Source organism: Clarias gariepinus, chromosome 9 (genome assembly GCF_024256425.1).
Source record: "Clarias gariepinus isolate MV-2021 ecotype Netherlands chromosome 9, CGAR_prim_01v2, whole genome shotgun sequence".
Lineage (NCBI taxonomy): Eukaryota > Metazoa > Chordata > Actinopteri > Siluriformes > Clariidae > Clarias > Clarias gariepinus.
In genome coordinates, this window is record NC_071108.1 from 15,076,036 (window position 1) to 15,103,942 (window position 27,907).

Sequence of the window (27,907 nt, forward strand, 5' to 3'; positions counted from 1 at the left end):
TCAGTTTGGGTGTGTTTTAATAGGTTTTAGTGACCCAGTACAGAAAACAGAAGACAAAAAAAATGTTTTAAACTGTCTTCAAGCAGGAAACAAAAAAGTTATACAAGAAGAAGAGGCATAAATTGACCTGTAAAATGAGACGTTGCTGGATATGAATAGTAATAATTTTATACACTGCATAACACTGTGTAAAATTCAAAAGTCAAACCTAACCAGGTAACATGAAACATGTTAGACAATTAAACCAGTACAAATTACCAAGTAGGCCACAATGATGTCACTTTCTTTTATAAAAGAGAAATCCACAGGATTAACATAGTACATCCAACAGCCCTTAATAATAAGATCTTAACAAGTATTATACACTTTACAGTCTGGGCTACAATAAAATTATAGACCTTAGCCGTAGGTTACCAGTTAAAACTAATTCAAAGGTTTACCATTTCCATATGTTTCATTATGCAAATAAAAAGTAGAAATGTGTGACCTAAATCAGACCAACCTGACAAGTGTTTTTTTTTTTGTCACTATTAAAAGTAAAGATCAACACTGTAGATTTCAGACACTTGGATATTTTTTTGTAAATGAGCATTTATTAAAAAAAAAACTGTTAAAGATTTATGTAAAAATAAACATGTATATTTACACAATTGAAGTATACCTGCCAAAGATTAAAGCACATCTACTTTTTCTTTTTTTAAGTTCCAGCAATGAAATCTTCAACATACCAAGCAGTGAATGTAAGTTCAGCTTCCATGCAGGAATGTCACAATTTTTACAACATTTGTTACAAAAGTGTTCTTGACCCATTAGTTCCATTAGCATGCAGTCATGAGTTTTAAATCAATAATAATCATACACAAGTGTTATGAGAAAAAAAAAAAGTTATGTAATGGTTACAGTAAAAAATAAAGAAAGAAGTAATAGGCTGAAGTATTTAGCTACTGTACCATGTACTTTTCTGTTTTAGTTATGAACCAACTACAATCTATGTCAAATTTATGATTTGAAAACTAACCAGCTACAGATAAATTGACTGAAAGTGTTCTACTTATTTGAACACTTTTATTGTCTCGTTTTCACTAAACCATGGTCATGTGAAAGATACAGCACTCAAAAGAATTTGAATGCCAATAACTTACCTACAAACCTAATGAGGGGCTAGGAAAAAAATCTGCTTGCCTAAGAAAATCACAGTTATGTAGCGGATAACAGGCAGAAACTCCTCTTTTGGCAAGATGCATCTCAACCTTTTAGGATTCTGTTGTGTGCATAGAACTAAGTTATTTTCTGTAACAGCCAAAAGAATTACCAATCAATCATACAGCAACTTGAAACAACTGTAGTTTCAACATGGACAGGAAACATTCATCTATCTTGACCTCTCTCAAATATGTCTGAGAAGTAAAGACAGAAGTAAAATAATACCACCAATAAAGAAGTTTAGAGTTTCTCCAAAATGCACAGTAAGAACTACGGAGTATGCGCAGTGTGGTAGCAGCACTGTGTGTCTTGTCATTTTCCCCCCACTGACTGGAATCCACTACAGGCAGTGACAATGTGATCCATCCCATGAGGTGTTACTCGTTAGTCCCACTACAATGAGTGACAGAAATGAGGACAGAAGAGAGTCATTTAAATTCTGTGATGAGCTCTATATCCTTGTAGAGATGTATAGTCCCAACAGGGCTGTCAGAGCTATACTAAAACTACAGACAGTGTTTGATGAACTGATTTTTAGAGGATTTTTCATGTGCTGCAATAAAGTATATTGAAGCAAATATACATGCGAGTTTAAAAGTGCAACAATTCATCATATAATACAAACTCATTTAATGTTGGAACTACCGCAAGAAAAAAAAGAAAAAAAAAGAAAAATAAAATGAAAAAAAAAAAAATCGAGCTGGATGTCAGACACACATTCAGGATAAGAGGGTTTACTTTTACACAGACAGAAGAGAGTTTTTTAGTCTCGCTGTCGGGAGAGTGGTTTTTACTCTCACACAGATGGGTGGTTTTTACTCTCAGGATTGGTTAAAAGTGTCTGCATGAGAGGGGCAGGACCGGATAAGTTTCTTTTGTAACTTTTCTTTAAAGTAAAATTTACCCATACGTTACATGGATCTTTAAATAACTTAAATTTTCTTCAGAACTGCAGAAGTTTATAGACCTCTCTCAATCAAACTAATATTAAAACTCCTCCATAAGAGCATGACCAATCTGCTTTCCACATTCAGCTGGGATTCAAACATATGATATGGAAGCATTTTTCTCTTGTGCCACTTGGGAGCCTGTAAATTTGACTGACAAATTCAGCACTGATCGACCAATCATTGGTCATAGATGATCAAGCTGAAAACTGAAAACTTTACTTCTTCCTTTTATTTTTATTATCTGCTTTGTCTGAAAGTGGGAGTTTGTCAAACAGTGTTTGAGGAAGCTTGGGGTTGGTTCGAGTGTCCACATGAGAAGGAAGGATGGTTTCAAGTTCCTTGGGGCAGACAAGGGATTAAAAACCTCTCACTGACTATTTCACTATTATTTGTGGTAGCATAAAAAGAAGTGCTTTTTTACATTATAAATTTGGGTACATTAAAAAGGGGACATTACCCGTTTAAGCTTACTGTTGAGCCTACCTTGGCAATGAAACATGCTCCTTCAGTAGAGTCCACACTCGATCAGGTTGTTCTTGATGATGACATCAGTGACTGCATCAAAGACGAACTGCACGTTCTTGGTATCGGTGGCACAGGTAAAGTGGGTGTATACCTCCTTGGTATCCTTTCGTCTGTTTAGATCCTCAAACTGACACTGGATGAAAGCTGCGGCCTCTTCGTACGTGTTAGAACCTGAAAAAGTATTCCCAGGAGCTCACAGTCAGTGTCACGGTGAGAGAGACAAAGTGAAATCATGCAAATGGGTTCAATGAGTAATGACATGAAATATTTACAGCGACTAAAATCTCATATTAGTCAGATTTGTTAATTATAAAGAACACTGCTGGATCATGTTTTAGCTTCTTTCCTTGAGTATCTCTAGAACTTCTATTCCAATCATAACTCCTTTGATAAGTGAAACTAATAATTGAAACAATAAAACATATATCTTAAATATGGTTAGTTTGCACAGGCAAATATTTTCTAAGGCTAGTACACAATCTGAATTATGTCACTCTTAACAGACTTAAAAGTGTATTTACAAATGCATTCAAGACATTTAATAAACCACATTAAATAAATCTTTGATGTTTACAAAGATGAAGTGAAAAGTTAAACCGTCTTCCTTACACACTTCTATTCTAGGATGAGGATGATGAATAGCAGATGCAGTTATTTTTCCACAGCACAGTGAAAGCCCTGGTACCACTGAATGACATCCACTGTTTAAACAGTACCATGGGTAGCCAGCCACCTTTTGTTTTAATTAAATTTATTAAGCTTTAAACTATTTCTTTGATTTTAGTAATTGTTGCGTAGATGGCAAACCTTTGATCTGTAATGCACACTGTTATGCAGTTCCACTAGCTGTGCTTATCTGGCACATACAGTAAACTAGTCATACTGGAGAATGTCTACAGTTTAAAGTTTATAGTAACCAAAGATTAAATTAATATCTGGAAAAAACAGTAACGGCTAAACTCTAAATGCTCTAAAATTAAATAAATTACATGTAGTAGGAAAACCTTATTAGAGCCTTCTAAGAATTTAGAAATGGTTCCTGTTTATTTTGATATAATCTCCTCTGCAAATCAATACCGCACACCAGTACACCACAGTGCTTTTAAAAATTCTCAAATCTGATTGGCCAGAGTGTGTGATTGTGCCAACAATACAGAACCCAAACTCAGCATCTCGGACATGCATATGAACTTGTCGTCGGCTTATAGCTCCAAACACACGTGTTCCCAGTAGTGAAAAGGAAGTTGTGTTGTGCATTTGTTGTTGAAAATGGGTCTCTTGATAGAGGAAAATCACCAGTTGAGTGTTACTTCTGCTTATACGGAAGTGGTTGTAAATAGGGGCAGAGTTTAAAAACAGGTGGCAGAACAATTCCTTCGCATGCCCATTCCATTCCCCTGATCTTACACCATCTGATGCCTACTGGGGGGGAATGTTAAAAAAGAGTGTGTTCAACTGTGAAGATCCGCCAAGAACTGTACCTGCATTATGCGAGCAAAACGTCTCCTTTTTTAGGAATCTGCAGCAACCTTTGTGTCTGGAAGCCATGTTGAGAATCTACGTTAATGATATAAACACTGTCTAAACCGTGCATTCTGTTGTTAATAAACACAGTAAATATTTCCAATATTACAAAAACAGCCTTTTTCCGCCTTAGAAATATTGCCAAGCTTAGGAACATTCTATCCATATCTGATGCTGAAAAACTGCTTCATGCATTCATGACCTCCAGACTTGACAACTGTAATGCATTACTAGGTGGTTGTCCTGCATCCTCAATAAACAAGCTACAGTTAGTCCAAAATGCAGCCGCCAGTGTTCTCATTAGATCAAGAAAATACGATCAAATAACCCCAATATTATTATCCCTGCACTGGCTACCTGTTCAGTTTAGAATTAATTACAAACTAGCATTACATACATACAAGGCTCTAAATGGTTTAGCTCCCACATATCTAGCCAGTCTTCTGACACATTACAATCCACTACGCTCCTTAAGATCGCAAAACTCAGAACTTCTGGTAGTTCCCGGAACATCAAAATCTATAAAAGGGGGTAGAGCGTTCTTATATTTAGCTCCTAAGCTTTGGAATAGGCTTCTAGTGATCCAGATAACAAGGGGATAACAGGGGGTCTGTACTCCCCCCACCCCTGTGTCCCCTGCACCTGCTGCCTCATCCCTGCGCTGAACTGGACTCCATGATAACCAAAACACCTTTTGTTATACTGAACGTCCGCAGCCTAACACATGATGTCATTATATAATTTCTCAAGGTTTCTTTCTATTGGCATCTCAGGGAGTTTTTCCTTCCCACCGTCGCCCTCAGCTTGGTCATTAGGGACTATCTCACAATCTCATTACTATCTAAACCCATTTTTTTCCCCTCACTCATACACACTTCCATAAATTTTCTTTTCATTTTATGAAGCCGCTCTGAAACAACGACCATTGTTAAAAGCGCAATAAAAATACAATTGAATTGAATAAATGTATGTTAGTTTCTTTCAAAAAAAATTAACTCACAAATGACAAGGGAATATTATTTGTCTTTTTATTTCAGTATATTTTGGCGCATACTGTAAGTCATTATTTATATAGCAATTTCTCATTCACAGAGGCTTGTGTGGCAAACTATTTAGAATATTAACTTATTCATCTTCTATACTGCTTATCTTGTACAGGGTTGCGGGGGCCTGGAGCTTACCGCAGAAGAGGTTGGGCATGAGGTGGGCTACACCCTGGACGGGGTGCAAATCCTTTACAGGGCACACACACACACACACAAACGGCAATTTAAGAACTATTTAGGCCAATTAACTGTGAAAACCTAAGAACCCGGAGAAAACTGACCAAATATGGGGGAGAACATGCAAACTCCACACACAGACCCGAGGCTGGAATTGAACTCTCATCCCTGGAGGTGTGAAGCTACAGTGCCAATCACTACGCCACCATGCCACCCGACTAGTAATAAGCTGCTATCTAACAAATAATTTCTTTCTGTACACAATCATTTATTTACAATTTTGTCTGGTATCTCCCTCACTTGGAAGAGACTTCAGGAAGGAGAACTTTGTGACCTTGATTATTTTTTGACAAGTTTAATTTTTTCCCTTATCGTCTTAAAGACAAAGAATGAGAGTCAGCTATGTGAAGTGACCATAATGAGAACTACTGAGAACCTATAAATTATTTAATTTTTTTTATAAATAATTTATCGGAGTAGTGCTTTAGGAGAGCAAAACACAGAATTGGAAAACAATTAACTGTCGTCTATCATTTTCTTACCATAGCACCCCAGTCATTTTTTATTTAATTGCAGCTTGGCTTTATTACCTACAGGTGGTTGTATTTTATTTTGGTAAAATCTGTAAAAAAAATTCATACAATAATTTGAAAAACAGCTCCCCACAAGCCACAGATGATTTAGATGTCTCTTCTTACCCGAGTATTCGGGGTAACAGATAGTAAGAGGACTCTTCTTGATCTTCTCCTCAAACAGGTCCTTCTTATTAAGAAAAAGTATGATGGAGGTGTCGGTGAACCACTTGTTGTTGCAGATGCTATCAAACAGCTTCATGCTCTCATGCATACGGTTCTGTGAACACAAACACAGGATATTGCGCAACTTGAGACAAGAAGTCCTACATGAAATTCTTGCAAAATTTATAATTGTGCTATTTGTCATTTAAACGATGACCGATTTCTTCCTGGAAAATAAATAGGGGGTATAATGCTTACTGACAAATCTTCAAGAGACCAATTATTTATTGCAACAATAGTATAATATGTAAATGATCCACACAGGGAGCATATTAACATAAAGGAGTTCATGTGTGCAAGACTGAGCTAGATTTAGTTCCCACAACCGTTTTAATTTCTGCATTAGGGATCAATCGACTCTCATGGAGTGGAGTTTTTATTTTAAAAGTTAAAATCATATGCAAAGTTATAATTAGACTTACTTAGACAAGTAAATATCTTATATTATGTGTATATGTATTTTCTACATGTTGCTACATGTTTTTTTTTTATGTTTATAACAAGGACAGAAAGTAGCAAGCGCACCATCTCCTCATCCTCGGCCAGCACTAAGTCATAATCACTCAGTGCTACGCAGAAGATGATAGCCGTGACACCCTCAAAACAGTGAATCCATTTCTTTCGCTCTGAGCGCTGGCCTCCCACATCAAACATCCTGCACACACATAATGAATATCAGTTACCAAGAGGTCCGAGTCGTAAAAAGGGTTATTATTTGTGTGAAAAGATCAACTAACTTGAAGTAGAGCTCTTTAAAGGTAAAGTGAGTTTCCACAATGCCTGTGGTCTTTACTCGAGTCCTCAGCACATCTTGTTGTGTGGGCATGTAGCCCTGTTGGGATATCCTCTCCAGATCATTCAGATAACTACGACAGACAGAGACATAGCAGGAATGTTTATTCAAAATATAAACTTAGGCTTCCATTACATGTAGACTTTCAGCAACACACAGCTGCAATTATATCATCATCATCAAGGATGGATAAGTTATTCATTAATTAGCTACCCCATGCGGCATGTCCTGTGTTTTCAGTTGCCTGAAAACAGCATAGGTTTAAAAAATGCTAGGTAACAATGTAAAGATGAGACAGTTAGCTAGAAACTTTATAAAAGTTTAATAGAACCTAATGCATTTATAGCTATTTATTTCCTTACTGGCTAGTGCCAAAACCCACCACAAAAACACTTTCAGCAAAAAAACACATCTGATAATGATACATCGTCTTAAACAACACTGTTTCTTTTTCCAAATTGCCTTTGAAACATCCATGTTGTCCTGCTCATGGCTAATGTGAGCTAAAAATTAACTAGCCTCTAACACAAGGTTGACTCCCAATTTCCTTCTCGAAACCCTGACTAAGGGCACTACCTGGTGTGTGGAATGAGGGATTGTACACCCTGTACACAGGGATTGTACACAGTTCACTAGCTTTCCATTTTATGCTAATTGGGATTTAACCCCAGAGCATTTAGCTATTAATTAGAAAGCTTGAAATGTCAGTATTAGTTAACATTATCTGCACATCATTTTATGAAGCATAAAGAACAGCATATTTCTCAGTCTCTTCTTATTTGCAACACTAGAACTGCCAACACCACTAAACACCACCAAAGTGCAATCACATATTTATACACCATCTGAGATAACTGTTAATCATGTTCTGATAACAAATCAAACATTTGCAAATTAATATCCTTATTACTTTCTTCAATTATTTTTACACTTTCCCCCCTCCTTTAAAAAAGATACCAACAAAACATGATGAATATGAAAACAATTAGTAGAAAAGAAAAGCTTCTCTTTTATCCGTGTGACAAAGCATCAAATAAACTTGTTGGTAAATCAGTTAATCATCAATTAAGATCTATGTAATTTTTTTGGCTCTGAAATACACCCTGAACGTAACCACCGAATATACCCAGAGGACTCATGTCTGTTAACAGTATTTCAGCCTTATGCTGTTGTGACTACAGAAGGTCAATAGTTGCAACACTGAGGTGTCATATCCCGGAAATATAAATACAAATATGACAACAACAAAAAAAATACAACCTTTACATGCCGAATTAAAGATTTTATTTGTCAATAGTTAATATTTTGGTAGTTTTACTTACTCATCTAGTGGGCACCTGAATAAAAACTAAAGTCCCAGACACAAAAGATGCTTGTTTCAGGCGACTAGGCTGGTTCACCTGTGATTATGAATGCTTACTTTGAAATCTGTTACAGTATAGCCAAAAATCTGCAGCATGGCTGGAAGATAAGGACCAGAAGAATTCCATTGCTCATGCTAAGGCCTGTTGGAGCTCTTGCACAACCATCAAACAACCTCAAACAACTACCACAAGTCACCTAGTAGTGTACTCTTTTCAAAATGCTTGCGGAAATCCAATTTTATATTTACTCACATATTCTCTCAGGCAAAAACCACTGTACATAACTTTGGCGATTTGGGACAAAACACATCTTTCCAGACATGAAAAGCTAGACTATACAAGGCCATGTGGTATAAAAAATCCAGCTCAAATACAAATCCAAAAATCACTTTCATTTCCATTCTACTGTTAAATGTCTAAGTCTTACCCCATACTCTCACAATTAAACACACACAAGACTGATAATGTATTTGTATTTAATCGAGTCAACCCATACACACTAAAAAATGGTGCTGAATAAATTTGAACAAAGGTCTTGTATTGGACTTATCAATGAAATGGTTAAATACCTTAAATTTCATCTGCTATAAGGTCTAAGGCTTACCCTCACTTTTTCTATCCATCAGCGTTTTCACATTTGTGAATTTACAACACGTACAAGTATCATTATACCCAAATATAAATGTTATACTCAACTATACTTAAGATGGTAGTCTATATTGGTAAAAAAACGTAATAAACAGCAACAAAAACAATAATATTACTACTGCTACTATTACTACTGTTACTACTACTACTATTATTATTATTAATTATTTTTAATTATTACAACAGTGGAACCTTGGATTACGAACATAACTCGTAAAACACTTGGAAACCAAATCGAATTTTCCAATAAGGAATAATGAAAAACTACAATTATTCGTTCCACAGACCAAAAAAATAAATGCTTGAAAATAAGTAACACAAAATATTAAGTAAAAATAAAACTAATTAAGCTGCATTTTACCGATAAAAAAAAGTAAAAATTAATCCTGACAGATAAGTGTTTCCGTTTGTGTGCGCAGGCGCTGTGTATGTGTGTGTGAATCCAAAGTTAACAAAGTTAACCTCTCCCACTTCTCGTCTTACACAATTACCCTTTCTCCACTCTTTTCACACATGCACGCACACAACGGAAACACTGTTTTATGGGAGAAATAAACAAGAAATCTCTCTAATGACTCCATTGAGCGATACACTAATGGAATCACTGCTGTAAAGTAAAAATAAAACAAATTAACCTGCACTTTACCTTTGAAAAGAATCGTGTTTAAGAGCAGTGTTTCTGTGTAGAGCAGAGAGAAAGAGTGTGTATGTCTGTGAGTGTCTGTGAATGTGAAAGTAGAAGGGGTCTGTGTGTGTGTGTGTGTGTGTGCGCGCGTGCGTGCGTGTGTGTGGGGCACGGTGCCCAATGACCTCTCTAATGATGCTTGCTTTTGCTTTACACGTGCACTGTACACACGCATACAGACACAAAATAAAATATGTTTTACGTGCACACTCGTGGTTACATAAACAGTACAAACGTGCACAGATGTTGATTATACCAGTAAGAGACGCGTTCTAAGACCCAGCAGGAGTGACGATTACCCAACCGTTGGCTCAGTTGTGATCATGTGACGCTTGGCGTCAAAACAAGAAGCGCATGCGTAATACATGATACTCAGTACTCATAAACCAAGACTTGCTCAAGTTCCAAGTCAAAATTTATAAAAAAATCTTTGCTTGTCTTGCGGAACAACTGCGTTACATCGCAATCCAAGGTTTCACTGTATAAGACATCAGCTGACAGAAGTGTCAATGTGTGTGCTCAGCATATACACAGGAGTTCTGTCCAGTGCTTTACTAGACAGAAAAGAGACCTTGAATTTTCCTTTGATAAAAATGTATTACTCAGTACTCAAGATAACATATAAAAACAAACAAAAAAAATAAAAATACAGACTTGCCCGCATACATTTATACAAAACTATAAGCTCAAATCTAAATTTTCTCAATCTGATATGTAAAACAGAAGTGACTGCCTGAGTTTGGGCGATGAGTTCATATCACCTCATTTCACCGTCACCACAAACCAAAGCGCTGCTGATACAATGCCAGAGTAAAGAATGTGCCGGGTAAAACAGCTGCTTTTACAATACACTTTCAAAAACATTTCTGACATTAACTTGACTTGGAAATATAAATAAATAAATGTAGTTGGTGGTTAGACCTGATCTCCTCTAATTATTATCATTGGAAACTACTGGAATCTTCAAACCAGAAAAACAAACGGGGTGAGTCACACAGTGAAAATCGAAGAAGAACAGGCCTGAAATGCAGCTTGGAAAGCTCACAGGAGTTAGCTGGATTCTCATGGGCCTAAAAATTCATTCAGGAGCATTCACTCAGGAATCAGAGAAGCAAGACAGAGCTTGCCCCAGACAATGCAAGGAACTGCTTACTACAGAAGCGAGTCTCGACAAGTAAAGTAAAATTATCCAGATTCTTATTCCAGATCCTCGGCAGTGAAATCCCCTCTCACCAGTAAGTGATCATCTCTTATAAAGCCAAGCAAAACCACTTAAGTTTCACCAAGTCTTGCAAACTGACATTTTTTCCTTTAAGATAGGAAGCCATGATATGGCTGTGATTTTAAATAAAACCACATTGCAGCACTTCTAATTTAATAGAAAGCCAGTTATTAACTACAGCAAGTCCACTATTAACACAACATGCCTAAATAATGAATCTAAATAATGCTGACATATTTTTACTTAAATATGAAAATATATACTTTATATATACACTTGGGTTGCAAGCATGATTCGTTCAGGAAGCGTGCTTGTACATCAAAACCACTCATATATCAAAGAAATTCCCCCATAAAAAATAACTGATACAACTTGATAATGACTTGTTCCACAACCCAAAAATATGCATATAAAAATTTTGTAAAAAATGTAAAGTAAAAATAAAACAAATTACCCTGCACTTTACCTTCGAAAAGAATCCCAATAAAGCAGTTTTAGTGTGTGTTTCATACACACACTAAAACTCACACACACATTATATTTATAATATAAGTATAATATACGTATTATATACTTCAATATGAAAATATGCTTCCCCAAAACAAATTTTATATTGTATATACTAACAGGGTGAAATTTTTTGGCCATAAAAAATTGGTAATACAGTCCACATTGAATCAAATTGAACTTTATTAATTTTAACGTTGGCATCAACCAGTTTCCTCAAATAGCTGGGGATGGAATGCACAGTGTTTTGAAGGACATCATTAGGGTTTTTGCTGAGAACCTCCTGAATCCATGCCTCCAAGTCCTCCAGTGTGTCCTTCAGCATTTTCCAGGTCATTGGCTGGAATGACACGGACCTCATGAACGGCCTCCAAGAAATCCAGATCCTGTGGGGCTACGCAAAGGAGCAGGTGTACGGGATAAAGCCTTGCACACTGGAGGACTTGGAGGCAGTACATGTACAATTTGCTGCAATAAATTAGTATTAGTTTTATACTTTTTTAAAAAAAGAATTATAACCAATCGTCATATGAGCATAGTACAATTTATATTTATTCTATTTATTTTTGTATATATCCCAATGTAGTTGGGAGAAAATGTCATGTCCTCATGAGGACATTAGGGTCTCAAGAGAATAAATTTTGAGACTTCCTGTTCTGTCTGCTGCTGTTCTAAAAAAATAACAACAAATCCCCAAATCAACTGTTACTATGTTAGATGCAACTTACTATTATTATTATTATTATTGTCTGCTAAGTTTATAAGTAATCAGTAGCTTCTTGCTTTATGATAAGTATTTCACATGACGAAAAACACTTGGAAATATACTACAGCAGGAAGGACCTATATTTTCTAAACATGATTCTTTTTGGTTTCTGTAGCAGATTCTGTGCTGTGGCCAATTATATGCATGTATGTAAAGACAGCTCGCTGACAACACATGCATTCACAGACTTGATCATTTTTTTACTTTTACTTCCACGGTCTAATGGACCGTGAAGTGAAGGCCTTTTTTTTTCTTTTTTACCCAAAGTGACTGGAGAGAAGTATGTATTTATTCTTAGCTTCAGGTGCAAAACAGATGTTTATAGCTTCTGAAGTGGTAATGTGAATCTTTACCGTCAAACAAAACACAAACAGTGATGTGTCTTAATTACAGCCATGAATGAATCACTAGATGTTTGGTATTAAAAGTTAACACAGTCATGTTAGTAATTTTATGCAGCTACAGTAGCCCATTTCATAGTTTGTATATCTTGAATATCATTGCTCTTTAAGATAGTAGGATAAGAAACCGACTCATTCATACTGTATATCTGATAACAGCAGTGCTTTTCCTTTTTCTGCCTTTAAAAATGTGCTCTTACTAGGAGGCTGAGTCGTTCAGTTGATACTCTCGTGATCTGGCAAAGCAGCTCTGAACTCCGTTATCCCTCCACAGTCTTCGGATAACCCCAGCCAACTCAGGGGTCATGACCCCTTCCTCCGCTGTCCCAGCCAGCACAAACAACTGCCGGGCGTCGTCCTGGAGACCAAACACAATGTCAAAATGCAATACACCCTGCATCAACAACATTTTTTTATTTGAGTAAACAAGAGACTCACAGCTCTTGTTGGGTCACCAAAGTCAATCTTTAAGCGGCCCATAGCCCTGATGATGGCAATGATTGACTGGATCGTGTTGCTGTACACCACCACCTTGTACTGCTTGCACTCCTCTTCGGAGTAGCCATCTTCATGGATGATCCTAAAAGGAATTTGTTTACACGTTGTTTACATGATGATTTAATCTCTATAATATGGTCGCCATTTACTTACTGTGAATCTACGTCTGAGAGTTGCAACAATGTAAATGTAAAGTCTCTATAATAATACTGAATATATAATGACTATTTACAGTATAATGAGTAACATAAACGATCTTTCTGCAAGCAGACAGGACTGAAAATATAAGAGATAAGAGAGAGAAGGAAATGATGGCAGCAATGGGACTAAACTAATCTGTAAATAGCAGATTTACAGTAATTTTAAGATTTTATTTTGGTGGTCAAAACATCTGGAACATATACTCTGAAAGATTAAAAAAAAAAAAAAAAAAGCTGCAATAATTGGTCAAAAATTTACATTTTGATTATTTTGCCACACTATAAGTGCAATTTAAACTACGATATGTTACTATTCAATGTACTACTTACCCTTTCAATGTATTTGTATAGGTTAGAAGCAAATATTCAATCCCTACATTACACAAGTCCAATAATGAACAAAAAGACTCACTTCATTTGTTTAACTATTGTGCTCTTCCCCGATTCCCCAGCACCTGAAAAAGAAAGGGGGAAAAAAAAAAAAAAAAGAATCACAAAGAAGTTTTTGGAAATCTGGCTTAAATAACAAAAATATATCCCGAGAGGCCTGAATCACACGCTCAGGATAAGGTCTGCCATGAATGAATATGATCTTTGAGCTTGATTTGCAGCATCACAAGCCCAGCAGGAGCAGGAGATCTATTTTAGGTGTTGCTTGCAATTTACCAAGATTAAATGCCAGGCACATGAAAGGTTCTTGTGATGTTCGGATTCTGAATCCTGCTGTTCCTCAGGATACGATGGAGATAGAGCGGTGCTTTTTAGAAACCAGTTCTAATGACACACTATGAACACTAATTTCACATGTTCTCTGGAGGAGGAAGGGATATATCTGACAAACAAGCTTTTAGCAAACTGGGGATGCGCAGAGGTTTTTGACTTGGTGCCCTGGCATTCTGTAGGCCTCGGCGCCATGAGCAACTTCACGCTGCGATTATTTGTGGAACCGCCATTATCAGATATAAATGCTTTAAACGAAGCATCTACTGGGAAATAACAGGGTCATTTAGGGTACAATTTAACAACATTAATTTTACCTGCATTAACTTTTGAATTCAGCTTTTCTCTTAACACTTTATAGACTAGTGTGACTATTGACTGATCACAATTATTAGAACAATTCAAATCTCTGATTAGTTTGCAACTAGTGCTGCACAATTGCATAAAAATTAAAATCATAATCCTGCACAGGTTCATAAAATTTAATTTTTAAAAGCTGCAATTTATTACAAGTAATATAAACTTAGTTAGGAATTTATGAACGGTTTGTCAATAATTTATGCATTTATTTTCCTTTTATATAATTGTAAGGTGATAAACACTGTCTTAATGAGATCATTTGTGGTTTTATTTATCAATAAATACATTTTACAACATAATGGTACATTAATAATTAAATAGTGCAGTATAGATCGTAATCGCAAAATGTGTCAAACGCAATGCGTTTTTTAAAATTATTATTATATCATGCAACACTAGAAGCAACTTATCCAGATTGTGTAGGACATTAAAAGTATTATTAATGTCAGTTTGACAGTTTTTTTAGGATAAAAGCACGGTTGTGCTGGCCATCTAGATGTTGTAATGTACTGTATATCACTGCAATTTTAGTACAGTATTATAGACGTCATATCATCCTGCCCACCCCTATTGCTACTCATACTTTAAAGTAAAGCATACAGAGGGAGTGTTATATTTGTAATATAATAGAAAAACATTTAATAAATTAAAGAGGGGGAAACTATACTGAAGGACTCTATATACATAACTTTACAGTAATACAGTAACTTCAACAAATACTACTTGTGTTTTAAATTTCTGGTATACAAGTACACACAAATCCTGAGCAAAAGCAACTGCTATTTAGTAAAAAAAACAAAAAAAACAACATAAAATAAAAATTAATCTTAAAATGATGCCACGAGTGTAATGTCTTTCCAGAAGGAATTCAATAATATAATTACTAATTGCAAATTTTTGTTATTCTTCCGACCGCAGCTTTAGATGAAAAATCAATGTTGAGAAATGCCTGACATTGGGCCTCAGTTATTAACCTTTTAATAAATCTGTGTGTAAATGTCTGTATATGCCAAACCAAATAAACATTCCTGAAGGATTTACACATTTTAAAAATTTGTCTTTCATTTTTTTTTCACACTCGTGTGCACATGATAAAAGCCATACACCCATAAATTACCAGGTGCATACACGACCACAAACCTTCATACAAGGCAAAGCTTACGGAGAAAAAATGTAATTGAATATATAGGAAAAAGACTTTGCGGAGGTGAAAGCAGAAATTATTTTGATTCAACTGTGCCTATAGATAACTATTATTCATAAAGCTTCAACAATACACTCCTATTATGATTCAATTCGACTGACAAAATACTGAGTTTCTCTAAATTTTTTGAACAAAAATAAATAAATAGGGTATAAAAAAAGTTTTAAATAACAAAAATAAATGGCTATGGTTTATTTTACTTAAATTGCATTACCTTTTTTCATGAATACGTTTATTAATTTAGTCAAAATTCTGATTGAATGAACCTATAAACGCATCTCTAAACTAGAAAAAAAAAAATTATGGATTGCAATAATATAGACTTTAGCAGACTGGGAGAGTGGGCAGGGAGATCATTTTAACCAGAAACAGAACTTTGAGTTCCGATAAAAAAAATAATAAAGATCCAGACTTCTGTGGTCTCATTCTCAACTGTAGTTTGGCTGGTGTCTTTTAAAAGGTACTTAGGAGCTCTTTTTAACTCTTATAATATGGTGTTCAACCATAAAATTAATAACGCGTGTAGATGGTTGCAATCTGGAGCTACCTGGAGCAGAATGCTTACTACTGTATATATTTTCTGAGCCGGCGGCCGCGATTAGGGCCTCTGGTGTTCTGTCTTTGACACTAAGCACCTCGGCAGTGGAGTTCCTCATGTGTTTGGTTAGGGCATGTGCTGTACACTGTCCATTCTGAATAATAACGAAGCACATGGTTTACAGGTACTCTGTAACACGCCAGAGAATCATAGGTTCATAAGCTGGAAATACGTGAAGAGGGAAAATACACAAACAGCTTTTTAATTATACTGTATTTCACTTCTATAATTAACTTTAAGATAAAAAAAAAATGCAAAGACAGGGGGATAGCGAACAATAGGTTAGCATCCAATAAACATTGCCTGGTAGCAAAAAACTAAATAAAATTAAAATATTATACTATTCTAAAGTATTCCAATTAATAAGCAGAATTCCGGCTCTCGAGTGTCTCTCTTTGTATGAAGGCGCTCTTTTGCCAAACTTGCTGATTGTGTATGTGACCAAAGAGCTCAACATTAAAAATTAAGCTTTATTGGATGCAGCATTTTGCGAGTTGCTTAAGAAAGGGCTCGAGCAAAGAAGAAGAGCAAGTCGTGTCCCCTGCTTTGCAATTGGCCAGTGTTTATACTCAACAGCACATAGAAGAAAAAAAAAGCTGTTTGTATGTACAGCATAGCAACCACAACAAAACAGTGAAACAAGGAGACACACTATACATATATTAATCTAAACTTTCTCACACAGGACAGTAAATCATGTTCACGTTAATATTTATATTCTGTTTGACTTCACATCCAGTGTGAGAATATGTGTGCTTCTTCCCATAGGAAATAATGTAAATGCAGATAATCTATTCCAGCCACCCAAAAATATTACCAATTTTCATCACTATAATCATATTCCTGCATATAAAAACCATCAAAACATTTAGAAATGAAGCAAGTTAGAAAGTTGTGTGTTGTCTATGTGTACACACACTCAAAGTAAGAAATGCTTTTTGTGACCTTGTACAGGATAAACAAGAGTATTTTGCAAGTGCTTTTTAGAAGATGCAAACAGTTTGTATTTCCTGCAAAGGCTTTGGCATATGAAAGTCTAAATAATATAACCTAAATAATATAAGTGTGAATGAATTCTGAACCGAAAAATTCAGTTATTAAAATTAATAGAACCAGTTGTTTGACCAACAAAAGATCAAGTAACCTGTATAATCGATTAAAGCTATAATTGATTAACTATACTGTATGTATTTAACAAAGACGGCTTGAGCAGAAGCTGACCTGGTATTTTCCTCTTCACATATTTTTACTTCATGTGCTATGATTTGCCAATGTGACAAAGCACAGGTAACCACTTTTTTTTTTTTTTTTTTTTTACTAAATAGAGAAAACTTATTCCAAATGTATAATGTACCATAAACATGTCAAACACTTGGAATTTTCTGGACAATCATGAGAATCACTGCTGTACAAAATACTACAGGCTGACCCATCATGGCAAGAATATAAAGATTTAAGAGTGTATATAAAATCCAATGGATTTATATCAAGGTCATGCCTCATTTATGTATGCAGCAATTTAAAAAAGGTTTAAACATTTCATGACCAAAATAATTTATTATTATTATTATTATTATTATTGCTATTATTATTATTATTATTATTATTATTAAACTTAAAAAAAATTAAAACTAAATATAAACATTTAGAATATAAAATAAGATGCATTAAAGAATCCCTAAAGGCTATGGTTTTTGTGAAATATAAACCAGCATGTTCTCTCCGTGATTGGTGGGTTTTCTCCGGGTACTCCGGTTTCCTCCCACAGTCCAAAGATATGCAGGTTAGGGTAATTGCTGTTTCCAATTTGACCGTAGTGTGTCAATGAGTGTGTGTATGGATTCCGATGGATTGGCACCCTGTCCATGGTGTACCCTGCCTCATGCTCTAAGTCACCTGGGATAGGCTCCAGCTCTACGCGACCCTGAATACAGGATAAAGCAGTATAGAAGATGAGTGAGTGAGAGTGAGGGAACTGAAACCACAATGACTAGTTTATTACACTGTAGAAGTTTTCCATAACTATTTCATTGTGGAATTAGATTTAGCCCTAGAGTTTAACCCAAAACACAAGGCATCTGGCCAACATTTTTGACCCAAGTCATGGAAAAGAACCATATCAGGACCTATCACATGGCAGAAATAGGAGCTACACACTTCTTGTGTTTGAGATGTAGAGCCCTGCATCTGCACATATACCTACAGTACAAAAAAAGCATTATTACAGTCAGGGAAAAATCCCTTTTGCCTGTACAGTTACATGACAAAAGAAGGAGGTTTAAGAGATTACTCAAAGCTGGCACACTATGGAAAACTTTCTACATTGATGGTGTCCAAGCAGTTATGAAAAGCAGGAATAAATGTATTAGTGTGACAGGATTATGTAGAGAAATAACGGTGTTTTTATTCTGCACAATGAAAAGTCCCAGTTTGACTTGAACGCCATTTGTATCTGCTTCTAAATGTTTAAACTACTAGTTACGTAGTTATGGGTCCAAAGATGAATTTAAGGACGATTATTTTAATTGATGATTATAAAACTTATAATTCAGATGAACTCTCACTTAAAGGTGACAGACAATTAATATGCAACCAAAGAAGAACCATTTACAATGTTTATTATTTTTTTTATTATATTAAGGAACTCCCTACCATGTTTCATTCCTTACTTGCACCTCACTTTCATGTCCAATGTGTGATATTTCAGCTAAAAACATTAAGAAAAAAAATACAGCAGTTTGAAAAAAAAAAAAGAAAAAAAAGAGAAAAAAAAAGCAGGGCTATTAGTTGTTTAGCTGGGCTGTTTAAATCCAAGCCTTTATGGCTGGTGTCCAGCACAGTGTGGTGATTCTTCTGCTCGAACTCAGCTGATTCAACTAATTCTTTAATTGCCAGGTTCAGTGAGTGCATTTAAGTGCTGGTGAATTACAAACTGTGCTGGACACCAGAAACGTCAGACTGAATTTAAACAGCCCTGGTATGTAGTTAAATCTAAAACTGAACATTTATTCACTTTTACTTTTTACAGCTTAGAATGACTGACTATAATTAGCAATAAAAGTTGGTAACCATTCCATATCGATCACTTGATTGAATAAACCAACGGATGACTGATTAATAGTCGGTTCGATTGCAAAGTACAGCGCTTCTCGCACTCATTATGTTCTATGTTCTCTGAAAATCAATCACACCATTTACTATTTCTACACCCAGAGTACATTCCGTATAGGTACATCACCTAGAATTACTGAATATATTACCATGGCAAACACGGCACAGCTGTCAAAGCGCAAGCACAATGTCATTGTATGCCTGCTAATATTTACCACTGTACGCATACTCCTCGTGACAGATTTTGCACATCATGCTCTTCATGTTAAGATTTTCCTTCACTGGTGGTTTATTTGAAATAATTTATCCTAAAACCAAAGTAGACCAACATCTGGGAGCAGCCTTTTAATCGGGAAAAATGTATAACAGCTCACCATGAGCTACATCGTCCACCATTTCACACACCTGCATTGTGAGCATGTGCAGTTATCAGACGCATGTACACATTGAACGAAGGCAGGTTCTCAGACTTTATGGATGTCTCCACTACACAGCAGTTGTTGGAATGCGCAAAAAAAAAAAAAAAAAACACTTGTAACAAGGCGTGCTTTAGGAATTTATAACAATTAAAATTCATTAGTATTTTTCATAATCGATTGGAAATCAACTGATCAATAATAATAACTAACTTGAATAATCGTCTCATGAATATTACCAATCAACTCTAAATAACAAAAGATGGTAAATAACAGTGTACCTCTACAACTACTGTTAAGCTGTCAGAGCATAATAATAATAATAATAATAATAATAATAATAATAAATCGTTTCAAATTGCAGGACTCAGTATTTTAAATACCTCTATTATCAATTAGGAAAAAATTACAATGAATTAGAATAAGCTTATCTAGTGACTTATATACATAAAGGATTAAATATCAAAAATAATTACGCTGCCATGTGCTGCTCCAACAACCAAAAAAAAATAAATGTCTTCGGATCTTCCATTAGAAATAAGTGATCACTCATGATGATAAATCCAGATAAATCTTGCTCACAGGACACCTTGAAGCCATCAGTGTTTCCTTACTGGAAATGAGCGAACATCGATTTCTATAAAACATCTGTAAATGGTTTGCATGGGCGTATGAATAGCTGCACAGCTCCTGTAATTACATGCTGAGCTGTGGTGGCATTTGTATTGTGGTTCTCATCCCTGCTATTAGAAAGATCAGCTGAGCATTTCAGCTCCGTTTGATTTACTGAGACTTATTATAGTGCATCATAACAGCATGCACAGCCTCGAGCCGGCGTCCCTGAAAGTGCAATAACCTCCCATCAGCCTCGGAGGTAGACACTAATCATATTACTGTTGTTAAATCTAAACAGCCTTCTGTGGGCAAGCAATATTATGAGACATTACTGCATGTTTTGTTTTTTAGTTTAATGCAGGTGTTAAAAAAAGCCCTGTTTATAGCAGACTTATCACTTGTATTAGACAAAGCAGAGCGATAATGAGAAACCCTCATGCAAACAAAACCGTTAGAAACAAGGATTAAGGATGATGTTTCAGGGAAATTAGGACCTTTGTAGAAAAGGTAAACCAAATGGCTCAGGGTTGATCAGTGTTACAACATACACCATACTACTGTATATCCAGCTGGAGTTCAGCGTCACAAGGCTTTTTCTTCCAAGATAGATTTTCTGCAACATCAGACACTTTTTTAGTAGACATATACTATGAGAAACTATACAATATTTTGCCAACATTGATCATTTTGTTTAATATAAGTTTAGCTATCCTTACTGGCCAGGATTCTCATATGCATGCTAACAGAATTTTGAAAAGTCAGGTCTCTGTGATTCCTTTCTGAACTCCAGATTGAGTCTGCTTGATGACGATCCAGTTCCACTGTGTGCACTTGAATAAGATTTAACGTATTTAAAAAAAAAAAAATTTCTTTGTCAGTGTGGAAACTGTGAAGGGTCACCACACATAAATCAGTGCATGGGAAACACTGGAATGTTGAGCTAGAGCTGCTAAAATAAAACACCCCACCTACAGGGATGAGGGTTCGATTTCCACCTCGGGTCTTTGCATGTTCTCTGCGTGCTTGCTGGGTTTCCTCTGGGTACTTCGGTTTCCTTCTACATTCCAAAAACATGTAGAGTTTGCTACCTGATGTTTCGAAATTCGTCCTAGTGTGTGTGTGTGTATGCTTGTGCGCCCCTGTGTCCCGAGTCCCCTGGTCTAATCTCTAATCTTCGCAAGACAAGCTGTACAGAGAATGACAGAGGGTAACTGTTAATGTTTTTGACCATCAGTTAAGATAACTGTGCAAAAAATAAAGCTTATTTATAGTTACTTTTAATCTTGTGGAATACATGGGAAGCAGGTTGGCTCCTGTTATCACTGAGAACCAGTTACATCATCTACAGCCTTTCTTTATTATCTCTCTTGTAGCTGATAATGCATCTCAACTTATAATGTTACTGAGAAACTGCAACTTTCTTCTCAAAACCTACCCCACTCCAGAGAAAATGAACAGTGCTGCCTTTGCCGATTAAACAGCACTAACACTGGAGGCTCCTTCTACAAATGCTAAATATACGCTCAGGCTTCGCTGTATTTATTTATTCATTTAGCACAATTTGCCTTGCAGCCAGAATCTTTGCCAGTGCTACAGTTATGCAAAATCAATCAACAACTTCTGATCATTCAGATGGTACAGGTGAATTTATTGCTAACATTCAGTGAGAAATTGGTGCACTCATTTCTTGGTTAGTAATCAGCCAGCGATATGTTGAATTACATTTTTGTCTTTAAGTACCTTTCGCAATGCATTGGTGCTTTAGGTGCCTGTATCAGCCTTACACTATATTATTATGGAAAAGATCAATCTAGATGACAAAAAAGGAAGTGATGTAATAAAATATCTGGCTATGACGACCAGAATTTACAACAAGGTTAAGAATATTGTTGTAATATCGTTTTAATGAGCACGCATTATTTACATTCCAAGTGAGTAGCGCAAGTAAGGAGAATTGGCAGCATTGTTTGTGGTTACATGTACAAACAGGTAAATTATCACTGACTAAACTTTCTAGTTCGTGCTCACTCCCCGTGCTGCTGAGACTTTGTTAAAGCATGCACACTGAGTAATAAAAGCTATGTACCGAGTGCAATAGCTATATCTGCTGTGCGATTGTTAAGGATGAACCTGACACAAGCTTTTAAGCTGCCTGGTGACTGGCATGAGCAAAAAACGTCCACGGGCTACACTCAGTTTACATTAAAGATTTTCCTCAATAATAACCTTTTTTGAATGGAATCATGGATTTAGGCTGCTATTTTTCCCCATAAAAGCTGCATGGAGCCACACAAAGCCATACGAACTGAGAATAGCAGATTGATTCCAGTTCAGTGGTGATAGTGGAGCAGCAGCAATCTCCAAACTGCTGATGTCAGGAGAGCTGTGCGGTGTGCGCGTGCACACACACACACACACACAAAACATTCCCCCAAAAGTTGTACAATTTAATGCAGTCCAAGCTTCGATTCATTTACTTTGCACAAACATGACTGCTGCTTTGATTTTCACCTCACTGCTGTTGTCAGTAAAGATTAGCAAATGTTAACATTATTCAAAGAACACACCAGAGCTAAATAAAGAATTAATGTGCTATTGGGATGCCACCCAAATCCAGACCCCTTCACTTCAACCTCAACAGAACTGATCTTCATCCAGCTAAATCTCCATTTCCCAGGATAAATGTTTGTGCTTTTGGTGAAACCTTTTATTTTATGCACTGCATACTGGGCTAAACAGCCTGTGCCGAATTGGGCACACTGAATAGCTCACCCCACTTCATGCATTCAGAGTATAAACCAAGCGCATTTCCATGCTTCAGTAAGCCGCACAGTTTAGACAAGGGCAGAAGGATCTGGAAAGAAAAGCCCATAATGTCCTGTTTTCAGTCCAGGTGGGAATCTGAAGCAATGGAATTTTAAGAACTGCTAAAAGCTTGCCCCGGAGAGCTGAACTCTCTGGATCCCTTTTGATCTCAACTAAAGGTGTAGTTTGCATGGAAAGAAAAGCAACAAAGATTGTGATAATGCATTAGAAATAGAATAGAAGAGTGATTGTGTCAAAAACACTAGTCTGCATGAAGAACTTTAAGTGGCGAGAATTTTTGTGGAGACAAAAAAGGTTTTATAAAAGATAGCGACAGATAGATAGATAGACAGATAGATATAGGCTTAAATATTATCGTAGATTGTAAATAAGAAAAAACACCACATCTAAAACTTTCCCTTTTTTTGTTGTGGTTACAATAATGAAACATTATCAGGAGAGAATAAGATCTAGAGCTACATAGTTGTTCTCAGCACAGGAATCTATATACTCATTACTTTCCCAGCTGATAAATATTGTATTTTTAACATTTGGATTTAGTCTAAAATTGGACTTGAATTATCATAATCCAAAAGTAATTTCAATTCAATTCTATTTATATAGCACTTCTACCAATAGTCACTGTCGCAAAACAATTTTACAGATTAAATTTTTTTTTAATTAGTTCGAAATGCATCTAAATGATAAATATTAGTTTGTCTCTGATGCGCAAGCTCTTCGAGATGGCAATAGGAAGACACTTTAAGAGAACCCAGACTCAACAGGGATCCTATCCTCATTTGGGTAATAACGGATAGCAGGGATTGTTTTGTAGTCATACTGAATGTTATGCGGCTGGAAATTCAGTATAACAAGAGCAAGCCTTACACATACCTACTGTATACTGTAAGTGCACAGAACCTTATGGTTAAAATGAAACTGCACACAATGAACTTTAGATGCTTTTACAGTCTTTTGACTTTGATTTAAGAGAAAGACCTCAATCTTCATTCTTCTAAACTTAATGTTTAGCCAAACCAACCCAACTGCCACTTCTTGGTTTTCCAAATGATAGCCTGTGATGGAGGGTGACCGACATTTTATCCACATATTATTCATTTGTGAACATTATGAACCTGGTAGTCCTCCTGGTATTATATATAACATGAGGAGGACTACCAGGTTCATTCACTTAAACACTTTTTTAGTCAAAGAAAACGTCCATTTGGCCTTTTTAAGTCTTCCAAACACCCTGTTGAAAAAGAAACATTAAGAATACTGTTACATAGAAATGGTAATCACCAGGGACAACCTATCACGATACCTAGGTGGCAATTCAATTTGTATTGTGATTCAGTATCACGATTTTAAAAAATCTCTTAATGCCATATCTGTTTGTTTTTTTGTTACAATTCTAAACAAACTGTATGGCTTGTGAACAGTTTAGAACACACCACATGTAGGATTATAGAGGAACTGCAACGTTTTACCACCTCAAATGAAAGCATATATACATTTTAATTTATTTAAAAATAACTATTTTGGAGTCAGTATGGTGATACGTGAACTGCCACACAAAAGAATTATGATACATCACTGAATCGATTTTTTTCTCTCCAATCTCTACTGTCGCACTTCCTAATGAGAAATGGAATTGAGCTTTAAAATTAATTGGTGCCCCTTAAAACAGACTCTGTATTGATTTAGTTAAAGATTGATAAAATATTTAGTGTCAGATACTGACTTAATAAAATATTAAATTCTCAACAAATAACCACAAACACCATTACAGACAGCCTGAAGTACAATATTATTACCGGTTTAATAGTAAAATGTCACAGAAGCAAAATAGGTCCATTAAATCGCCATTAACCCTTGCCTTCTGTATGCACGTGGCAACTGATGTACTGTTCACGAGTCATATTGACTTTGTGCAGCTGAGACAGTTTTTTTTTAGATGAGATTATTACTTGAGGCAAGAGTACAGATATACACTAGTAAAAGCAATCCAGGTCTTGTATATGTAGATACAGGACATTAAGGTAACTTAACAGCAAAATCACTGATTTATTTTATTTTCCAAAAAGTTCTTGTAGCGCTATGATATGTCCCCACTATAGTGATGTTTATTGTAAAAACGACAAGATAACCTATGAAATATAAATTTGAAGGGTATTATAGCAGATGCACTACTGGTAAATTTGTCCTGGTTTATGTTTAGTAACGAAAATGAGGCAAGCACATAAAAGTTCAGCTTAAAGTAGAGATCAAAACTGATGTATACAGGTTAAAAAAAAAAGAGAGAAAGAAGGAAAAAAATTCACAGACTGGTACTAAAAAGTCACTGTTACATCCCAAAAATGGCAGACCGCCATGGCCCCAGACCGAGTGACAATTCTATCTGGAGTATGATGATTTTGTGATAAACGAGAATAATTAACATACCAGTAATATACCGCTTTTTTCCCTTGAGGTAGGCACAGCTATCTGCACTCAATAGAGCCAGTCAAAAAACGAAAGCATGACACAAAATGGATTACTCCAAAAAGAAAAAACAAATTATATATATATATATATATATATATATATATATATATAAGTTTTATTTTGTTTTTCATAGTCAACGTTCTATATGTATGTATATAGAATGTGGTGACTATGAAAAACAAAACTTTAAAGATGAAAGTACATTTAGTCTTCCTGCAGGAAGTTGAAAACCAGTTTGTTTTATTTGTTCTGAAACTGTTGCAATAATAAAAAGCAGTAACATGAAAAAAAAACAGTATTAGACAAAAACAAAGGGTGTTCGAGCAAAATTATCTACAGCAGTCTGAGGTGAGGGCGTGTAAAATACCTGAACTGAGAGCCTGCTATTACAGAGCAATGAGGCCTTTCACATTCATTTACATTAACTAAGAAGATTGCTGTTTGTAATTGATAATAATACAATGCCATCAAAGTTTAAACTGTCCACATGTTTAACAAAGTTACTGAACAATGACATATTGAAATGCTATAGACATTTTAAAATAGCTTATTTTTTACTTGTCTTTCATAGATTTAAAGACTGCATATATAGACTTCAGAAACCTAACACGAATAAATTAAGGAAATTTAATTAACCAGACCTTCTTACATTTTAATTCAGAACCTCTGCGCTAAAGAATATACATCGGATGTGTTCCAGTCTCATGTTAAATCATCATCTCCCTTTAACCAGTGCCGTGTACGGTTACTAACCACCAGGAACCAACAGAAGCATCGAATCAGTTTTCTTATTGTTTTCTTGTTTTTAAAGGCCGCTGCAGTCTGTTCACATGAACCCAAGAGGAAATACACAATACAATGCGGTCCTTTTGGGTAACTTACTATTTACATGAAACACCACGAAAGCTTCCTTCTCAAGCCTACAAATCTTGACTGAAGTCAGAAACTCAGGCGGGTTTAAAGCGCACTGAACTGGCGCACGCGTGTGTAGATGGATATAGAAAGCGGATAAATGGTGCGTTCACTGTGCCCAAACGCACACACTTACCCAGCAGCAGCAGTTTGACTTCTCTGGACGCTTTCTCTCCGTCTTCCCGCAGGTTCCTATCGATTATTTTGCTCCTTTCTATCGCCGCTTTATCCTCAGCGCTCAGGGTGCAGCCCATCTTCAGCCAGAAAGCCGTTTAAACAACCGAACCGACGCGAGGGGGAGAGAGAAAGTGATGGCGCACGAGCGGTACGGGGCTGCTGGTGTAGGAGTGCGTGTGAGAACGTGTGTGTTTACACCATAAGGTTTCACGGCTCACACACAGCAAAGGCGTTGGTTGGCGCTACCGATTCTCACATGGGAAAGAGACGAATTGCCATCCAGCGAAATATAAACGAATCCGTTTGAACAATACACTAATTCTAAACAAAGTGGTGGTGTGCAAAATCATGCACAGCTCGTTTATAGAAGTGCAATGCGAGATCAAGTGTTCTGACCAAACAGCGTGTGTGTGTGTGTGTATCTCCGAGAAAGAAAAGCAGCTTAGTTGTTTCTTTGAGTAAAAAAATAAATTAACCACTGGTTAAGCCCCTGTCTATCAAGACCTGTAGGACCAACACGAGAAGAAGATTATAAAATACTTTAAAATGTATTTTAAGAAAGAAAGAAAAAACTCGCCGAAGGAAAGGAAAATGCAGTAACTATGGAAATCCTCAAAGTTGGTGGCAGCCTTGTGAAAAGCTGGAGAGCGCGCTCTCCGGAAAAAATGCAGCTCTGCTTGGAAGGGGGGGGGGGGGGGGGGGCTGTTTCCCGTGCATGCTGGGAAATGTAGTCACTCTGCTCTCTAGTCACCGAGCGCATTTTTGCTGAGTGTTTGCAAGACGTTCTGTATATTTGTTTCAAATTGTTTCCTTCACACGTGAAATGCTGACATATCGTCATAAAGAAAGGTATCTGGTATCAGCTAGGGCGCTGATATAGTGTGATAACTGTCATAGGATTTAAAGGAGAATTGGTGCCTTTGCACCCTCTGCTGTAGGGATTTAAATAGTTCATTCATTCATTCATTCATTCATTTACACACTTTTTTATTAAATATTTTATTTTTAACTAAAGTCTTGGAACACTGGGTGTAAGCAGGGAATATGCACTGGATGTACAGTAGAATCAACCCAGGAATAAAAGGGGTGCCATTGTGGCTCAGTGGTTAGTAGGCTGGCATTGCACCTCCAGGACTGGGATTCGATTCCCCCCTCGGGTCTGCATGCATGGAGTTTGCAAGTTCTTTCTTTGCTTT

General features: G+C 36.2%; 1 protein-coding gene across 1 annotated transcript; it reads right to left on the minus strand.

The window, feature by feature from the left end:
* On the minus strand, positions 1–27,344 carry gnai3 (guanine nucleotide binding protein (G protein), alpha inhibiting activity polypeptide 3). Its single transcript, XM_053503828.1, has 9 exons — positions 26,671–27,344; positions 13,719–13,761; positions 13,047–13,188; positions 12,809–12,966; positions 6,960–7,088; positions 6,748–6,877; positions 6,124–6,277; positions 2,637–2,849; positions 1–1,596 (listed from the first exon to the last, which is right to left on the minus strand). The coding sequence occupies exons 1-8, from the start codon at positions 26,786–26,788 to the stop codon at positions 2,659–2,661; spliced, it is 1,065 nt and encodes a 354-aa protein (XP_053359803.1). The 5' UTR covers positions 26,789–27,344; the 3' UTR covers positions 1–1,596; positions 2,637–2,658.
* Positions 27,345–27,907: the final 563 nt, after the last annotated feature.

Bases quoted from the DNA above. Each gene is read 5' to 3' on its own strand.
- gnai3 (XM_053503828.1), bottom strand. From the start codon at position 26,788: ATGGGCTGCACCCTGAGCGCTGAGGATAAAGCGGCGATAGAAAGGAGC. The intron at 13,762-26,670 runs GTAAGTGTGTGC...TTTCTTTTTCAG, and splicing joins AGTCAAACTGCTGCTGCTGG to GTGCTGGGGAATCGGGGAAG. The intron at 6,878-6,959 runs GTTAGTTGATCT...ATGTGTGTGCAG, and splicing joins TTTAAAGAGCTCTACTTCAA to GATGTTTGATGTGGGAGGCC.